Raw genomic sequence first — 7,674 nt, forward strand, 5'->3', positions numbered from 1 at the left:
TATGGTGGGAGAGGCTTGCTTCTCCTGAGCTCTGGTCGACATGACCTTGGCAGCCTGTGCGTCAGCATTAGTTGTTTTGGAAGTGGTGACTCCTGGGTGAGGAACAGGACACATTATCAACCCAGAGGGGCCTATCTATAGGTGTCTCCTTAACTGAAGGAGCATGCTCGCCCACCCTTTTCCTTTTCTTGTGGTGCTGGGGATCGAACCCAGGGCTTTTCCTGTGCTAGGCAAATCCTTTACCACTGAGCTATGTTCCCAATCTTTTATTTTCTTTTCCTCTTTTCTTTATTTTGATGCTGGGGATCGAATCCACAGTCCTATCTGCTAAGTAAACTACCCAGAGAGCTATACCCTTAGCTCTCAAGAGTATATTCAATATGGTAATATAAATTTATATTGGAAACTCAATTTTTACTTAAAGATTTTATTAGGTACACACACACACACACACACACACACACACACACACACACACCATAGCGTATATGTGGAGGTCAGAGGAGAACTTTCGGGAGTCAGTTATCTCTTTCCACCATGAGGGTTCTAAGGATAGAATTCAGGTCATCAGGCTTGGCAGCAAGTGCCTTTACCCACTGAGCTACCTCACTAGCCCTGAATGAAAAAAACCAGTTTTGTAGTATAAACTTTAAAAAATCTTTATAGCTGGTGAGTCATATCAATCTGCTGAGTAACAATTGCTCTGAGTTATGGAGTCCTTTCCCTGTGTCATGAACTATGTGAGGCACATATCAGAGATCACTTTGTTAAACCTCACAGCATCCCAGTAAAGCAGGGGCTTTTTACTAACTCCACTAATCTGAGGGACTGAGATAAAAACATTTTTGATAAGAAGCTCTCATGGCTTGATTTTAGGTAGTGGACAGAGGTCTTAAACAGGTAGTGCCCAGGTTGTACTTTGCCTGCTGATGTCTTTTATTTGACCTTCATAATGTTTAAACAAAAAGGTGGGCATCCATCTCAGAAGGGAAGGATGTCACATACAAATCTGGATTGCTGTGATCTCAGTGCTGGACTTGGGCTCTGTATGGCACCAGTCAGTGGGAGGTAAACCGGAGCTGTCTCCTTAGCTGGGTGTCCTCTCCAGCGTACCCCACATCCACATTTCCTTGTTTCCTGCTGGACGCTGCCGGTCAGTGGTTTCAACCCCGGCTGCACATCAGAATCCCTGAGGAACTTAAAAACATTCCCGATTTAATGATCTGGGGAGAGACTCAGGCTCCGCTAGTTTTTCTAGCCCCACCCCTGTGCCAGATGGCTCTAAAGAGTAGCTAGAGCTGAGAATCACTGCTACAAATAATCTTGCAACTTCTGGTCTAGACCACAGACCTTGAGTTCTGGCTGCTTTACTTCAAGGCTCTGTCTCACTGACCAGAGTGGTATAGTGTTTAATCTCATGACCTTGTACACAGAGGACTATGAGGGACTCTGTCCTTCTGGGACTGTAAGGATGGATACTTAATACCCTGGCCCTTAGCCATCTTTTAATCTCTTTCCACCGGAGACATACATGCCTGAAACAGTCTGCTCTCCTGAGATCCTTTCTCAGATTTCCTTTGGATCTGCTGTCCTCCAAGTCTGGATCCCAAGGGTTAAGAGCCTGATTACGTAGGTTACTTGTTCATGTGTTTGTTCTGCCTCTACTGGCGGCCAGGCCTCCTATTTTTTAAAATGGTGCAGGGCTAGCATTCCTCAATGTAGATAAGGTGACTATCTTCTTGCAAGCATGAAATTCATGTAGTCTATTTGCCTCTGGCTCTGAAAGCCTTAAGTATTAAAGAGTTTGTCAGTCCACACATGTCCATGGGATTTTTTAAAAAATTTTATTTATTATTTTTATTTTATGTGTTTGAGTGTATTGCCTGCATGTAAGTGAGTGCACCCGTGTCATGCAATGCTGTGGAGGTCAGAAGAGGGTTTTGGATTCCCCTGGAACTGGAGTTAAGGATGGTTCGTAGCCGCCATGTGGGTGCTGGGAATCGAATCCGGGTCCTCTGCAAGAGCAGTCAGTGCTCTTAACCGCTGAGCCATCTCTCCAGCCCCCTGGGATTGAGTTTTAAAATCTGATTCCCCAGAGATCTGATCTGTGTGTGATCATCCAGCTGGGTGAAGTGTTATCAAGCTTTGGATTAGAACCACAGGTTTACAGGGAGTTGGGGGGCTCTGGAAGGGCCAACTCATGGCAAAGACTGAGGCCCCCTAGGTGTTTGTGTAGAGGAATAAAAGCCTTCCCTTCGTACCCCCTTCCTACCCCCTCACCAATTCCACTTGCCTCCCACAACTGTGGTTGTCTGGGAGAAGGTCTGCACGTGGGTGGCAGAGCTGGAGAACTCCATGGACACATGCTCCTGTACCATCTGCTGGTGATGAATGGTTGTCATGGTGACAAAAGTCTTGGGCACTCACCTGTGTGGACCAGGGAGAGGATGAGGCCACAAAGGATGAGGGAGTAGGAGGGCCATTCAGTGGGGTGTGTGTGTGTGTGTGTGTGTGTGTGTGTGTGTGTGTGAAAGAGGGGATGAAAGTACACAGTAGACAGCTAGCTGGAAGCAGTCAGGAATGGGCCTTTACTCCCCGGCCTCTTTTTCTTACTCTCCATATCCCTTTCCCTGAGTAGTTACAAACACCAGTGGACTGGTTCCCTCAACCACAACACAAAACAATTCCAGGTTGGATGGGAGTGGGTATAGGGCTTAAACTTACTCAGCCAACTGAGTGGGGCTCACTGGGAACTGGGGATAACTGTTGATAGGTGCATGGGAGAGAGAGGGAATGCTGGGTATTTCACCAGGAGGGAATGAAGTCAGGCCTAAGAATGGTCTTCTGACTATACCATTCTGGGGTCAGCCTTCAAAGGAAGCTGTGTAGCTTTTCTTTTTGGCCCTGGGGTCTCACAGAATTGCAAAAGGTGAGACAGGTGACAGTGTGTTTCTACAGCTCTGCCTTAATTTGTGATGTCATAAAGGCAGAGGTATAGTTTTTATTTTTTGTACTTAAAAAGACTCAGTAATTTAGTACATTAAAAACATAAAATTCTGGGGCTGGAAAGATGACTCAGTGGTTAAGAGGATTGGCTGCTCTTGCAGAGGACCTGGGTTCAATTCCCAGCACCTAACATGGCAGCTAACAACCATCTGTGACTCCAGTTCCAGGGGATCTGATACTCTCCTCACAGCTCTGTGGGCACTGCATGGCACAGGTGCACTTACATACATGCAGGCAATACACTCATACACATAAAATATTTTAGAAAACAAAGTGCTATAAACATCTCCTTCCCACCCCCAAGTCTCCCACCTCCCAAACCCTAGACAGGAACTGAGCACAGTCTGTAGTCTCTCTGGAGCTCTTCCATGCAGACCTGGATATTTATTTATTTATTATTTAATTTGTCCTCCCTGTTTTACACGACGTCGGGCAACCTGTCATACATACGATTCTGCCCTGTCTCTTTTTCCTCTCTGTGTCTTGGCAATCTCTGCATACCAGTTCACAAGGCATTTCCTCATTTTTATTAACAGTGCACGGTGTTTCAGTGAATGGATGAACCTGTCTCTTAGGTAACCAGCATGGTGGATTTGAAAACCCCATTTACCATATGAGGAAACTGATAGGATTGAAATGATGTGTCCAACATCCCTCAGAACAGAATCTAGCTTCTTGACCCACTCCCCACCTCTGAGCCCGATGGTGTGAGGCTCCCAAGTCCTACCTCTTACATCTCTTGGGCAGCTTCTACCTCTGGGTTCTGAGACCGTTTCCCCGTCTTGGTACCTGCTTTCATCTGGTATCCCCCTCCAGGCAGAGAAAATACCAATGTATGCTTTACTTTCATCACCCTGTACCTTCTAACACTCGAATGCTGTGTCCATGGCTTGGAGGCTCAGCTAGTGCCTGGGTCGTAGCGTGGTTGATCTCCTTAGCTCCAACAGCGGAGGAGCACAGGATGTCATTAGTTCCTTAAATGCCTGCCCCCCTGGGGGCGGTGCCTTGCTCAGGCTCTTACTTCAGCTGGATGGTACTACTTCAGTTGGATGGCGTACTGCTTGGAGGTGGGGAGTTGGGGGAGGGAAGCAAGTTGGATCCAGAGCTGGACAGAATGCTGGGGAACAGGCCTGAGGGAGGCTGAGGGTGGTGACCCAGGAGTATATTTCCTGTGCGCTGTGGTAGAGATTCTGCTTCCCACTGCTGCTGAGTGGGACCTCTTTGGGTGAGGGACCCAGGCTGGTATGAATGCATGTCCACACTCAGGTACACAAGCACGGGCAGCCCAAAGCCAGAGACCTTTGTCTCCTCAGGACTGAGAAGGTGCACTGGGCAAGTCTTGTATATGTGCCAGTTTGCATAAATCCTGGGGATGCTGTTTACATTGCACTGCATGATGCAGGACAGTCTGAGTGGTCTTATGAGGTGGTAGGGGATGATGTTGGTTCTCCGGGTACAAGGGACCATTCTCCAGAAGGAGGTCTCTGTGAGCAAGGTTGGAGAGTACGTCCTCTTTCTCTGGGACCTCATCCGAGCTGCTTCCGATCCCCGTGTTCTTCCCTAATTGCCCATGGCATCCCCTGTGTGGACCCTTGACCAACTACTCAAGATTTGAGTATATTGTGGGAACCTGCTGGCTGCCCTGGGCCTCCTCCTATCCTGGGGTGACCTTCATTTGCCAGCAGTGGTCCAGAGCTACTTTTGCTCCATCCCAGGAGGCAGGGAGTAAGAACAGAGCAGGAGTGTCTGGGATGGCTTAGGATCTGGTTCCCAGGGCTCTTTGGGAAGGCGACTGGGCTGGTCAACAGGGAGGAGCCTGAATGTGAAGGTCCTGGATGCCCCCTTGAACCAGCTTTGGCCTCTCTGGTCCACCTGTCTTAGCTGGTGGTCTGCTGACCACTCTGCCTTCCCTGGAAGCCTTCAGTACCAGTCTAGAAGGCTCCCTATGGGTACCTTTGTGGTCTGGGCTGAGGGTGAGTGAGAATCCTGAGGAATGGGCTTTAGATTTTTAAATTTGGATTCACACGTTCCCAATCTCCACAGGGGGTGTCAGTGAGGGCCAACATCCCCTGCACACAGGCGGTGAAGGAGAGGCACAAAAGCCCCAGGTGCAGGGAGGCTGGGAGTGGGAGGGAGAGGTAAATCACAGACCCAGGAGGCTGGTTTTGCTTAAAATGCTTCGTTTATTGCTCTATTCAATGACCACGAGCAAATTATAAAAAGACACCAAATGTCTCTGTCTGCCGTGGAATAAATATTTAAAGTCAGCAATAAAAACACGTGGCTCCAAGATAACACACATTGCCAAAGAGTCATGCATGCCCTGCTGACGGGCTCTCAACACGCACGGACACGGGAACACACGCAGCGCAACACGCAGCGAGACTTTGGGCTTTCCCATAGTGACACAGAAAGATGTCTCACGCAGGTCCGGGGCTGAGTCCCCACCCTACCATTGGCACCCCTCCCTCTAGGATCCAGCTCTCCCAGGTTCCCTGCCTGCATCTGCCTTCTTCCTTCCCAGTGCTTCTCAGGCTGGTCACTATCTCCTGACGGCACTGGATACCCAAGAGCCACCGAGGTGATGCCTTCCCTAGCCCAGGGACCTTCCCCAGCTGGGATCTGCCAACCTTCAGGCACTCCCCTGCCTGATCTCCAGGCTCCACTACCGCCAGCCAGCTACATCTTGGTGGCAATTGCAATCTGCTCATCGGGAGGAGCTGGTGGGGGCCACAGGCAGGTACCTCTGCCTGGGGACCGAGGGGTTGGAGCTCAGTTCAGAACCCGTTTCCCAGCTGAGAGGACACAGTGTCCGGTACAGATAGCAGAGATGAATGGACAGACAGAATACACTGTGGCAGGACACTTGCGGGAGTGAGGCGCGGAAACGTTGTGGATCAAGTTAGCAAACGGAACCATGGTTAAAACTGAGGCCCCAGGTCTGTATGGTGTGGGTCGGGCCCAGGGGCCCCAGGCCTGGCCTGGCACGTTCCTTCCCTGCCCTCTCCCTCTCAGTATGTACAGTAGTAAGAGCTAGACTGGGGTGAGAGGCCAGGCCAGGATAACAGAGGAGGAGCAGATTGAGAAGGAAGAAGTACGGGTAGGAATGGGGAGCAGGCCCAGGACCCAAGGCAAGACCCTGGGTAGCTGGGGTGAAGGCCCAGGCTCAGGCTGGGTGGTGCCCAGAGGACCTTAGAGGCCGAGCGTGGTCACTCTGGGGACTGGCAGGACAGCTGCTTCTCATAGAGGCTCATGACGTGGTGCACAAACTGGTACTGCTCACATGTCTGGATCATGCCGCCCCTGGCCGGTAGAGATGCAGTGGGCTGCAGGAAGGGTCCCCAAACTCTCGGGGCACTAGCCATTGTGAAGCATGCCCTTGTGCAGCTCCGAGAGACCAACTCTTCCCTGCTGTTGTCCTCTGCCTCTTCTTGTTGGGGACACATGGGCCTTGCCCCAGTGCTCAAGCCCGTCCTGTCTACCAGCTGTCTCCTCTCTTCCTCCAGAAGATAGCTGCCTTCCCTGCCCCCCCATCTACCCTACAGTCCCTGCATGGTACGGCACCTGTCCCTCACCTCATGCACGTGCCACGCTTCTGTCTCCCCCCCTCCCACCAGTGGGCTGACCTGTCCTGACGGAGCTGGCATGCGGTCTTTAGGATGTCCACCACGCCCTCGCGTCGCAGCTGCTGGCAGCAGATGCTGGTGGCGATGAAGCAGCCAGTCCTCCCAATCCCTGCACTTAGGGCCAAGAGGATAGGGGGAGTGAGGGCCAGAGCAGTCCAGGGGTGGGGGTAGCCCTGCCCCAGAGGGTGGCCAGGAAAACCCACCTGCAGTGGACGATGATTGGGGCACAGCGAGGCCCCTCTTGCTGAGCTGCCTCTTCTACCTCCCGTACCAGGTGCAGGAGTGGGGGTGCCCGGTCTGGGGTTTTCTGGTCAGGCCAGGATGTGAACCAGTAATGCTTCAGGCTTCGCTCTTCAGTCCCCTTCTGTCCAGGAGACAGAGCCCCCCACCCCAGATACATGTAAATGCTTTCAGACCCAAACCAAAGATGGGGATGAGAAGTGAGAAGCACAACAGAACTGCTTAATCCTCCATCTACCACACTGCCTAGTGCTACAGGGCAGAGGCTAGAGTTAGCTTGGAGAGCGAGAGAGTGAGAGAGACTTCTTCTTCATCCAAGAAAGACAAGGAGCCCCTTCTCTAATTCATTACCGTCTGGAGGTTCCTTATCTAGACAGATGTCCCAGGCATCCCTTAGTCACATGATCCAGAGCAGACATGCTTCGTTTCCCATCACTGTGCTCTGCCTGGGCATTCCACTGTGCTAACAGTGTTCTTTCCTCTCCTCCATCCCACGTGGGGAGATCCCACCCTCCTCTCTCACCACCCAAGACCCATAGCTTCTAAATGATCTGTCCCCTATACAAATCTGGACATGCCACACTGTGCTTTTTTAAAACTCTTTTTTTGTTCAGGCCTGTAATCCTAGCCACTTGGGAGGCTGAAGATCGTAGGTCCAAGGCCTACCTCATTTACAGAATGAGTTTCAGGTCAGCCTGGGAAATAGACTTTGTCTCAAACAACCAACCAACAAACCAACCAACCAAACAACCAACCTACTAACAAGCCAACCAGCCAACCAACCAACCAACCAACCACCCAC

General features: G+C 50.9%; 2 protein-coding genes across 6 annotated transcripts in view; both read right to left on the bottom strand.

Moving 5' to 3' along the window:
* Nucleotides 1-2,402, bottom strand: part of Igsf22 (immunoglobulin superfamily member 22) — a 19,775-nt gene extending 17,373 nt beyond the window's left edge. Inside the window, 1 exon segment of the mRNA XM_029562878.1 lies at nt 2,294-2,402. Coding sequence (XP_029418738.1) covers nt 2,294-2,402 — 109 coding nt within the window.
* A 2,767-nt stretch (nt 2,403-5,169) lies between these two features.
* Ptpn5 (protein tyrosine phosphatase non-receptor type 5) overlaps nt 5,170-7,674 on the bottom strand; it is a 63,975-nt gene continuing 61,470 nt past the window's right edge. For all 5 annotated transcript variants that reach the window (XM_008831706.2, XM_017797798.2, XM_029562883.1 and 2 more), the window contains 3 exons: nt 6,836-6,996; nt 6,633-6,746; nt 5,170-6,309 (listed from right to left, as the gene is read on the bottom strand). In XM_008831706.2, coding sequence (XP_008829928.1) covers nt 6,216-6,309; nt 6,633-6,746; nt 6,836-6,996 — 369 coding nt within the window. In that variant the 3' untranslated portion in view covers nt 5,170-6,215. The remainder of the gene's footprint in view (nt 6,310-6,632; nt 6,747-6,835; nt 6,997-7,674) is intronic.

This window comes from Nannospalax galili, unplaced genomic scaffold (genome assembly GCF_000622305.1).
Source record: "Nannospalax galili isolate Female #2095 unplaced genomic scaffold, S.galili_v1.0 scaffold615, whole genome shotgun sequence".
NCBI lineage: Eukaryota > Metazoa > Chordata > Mammalia > Rodentia > Spalacidae > Nannospalax > Nannospalax galili.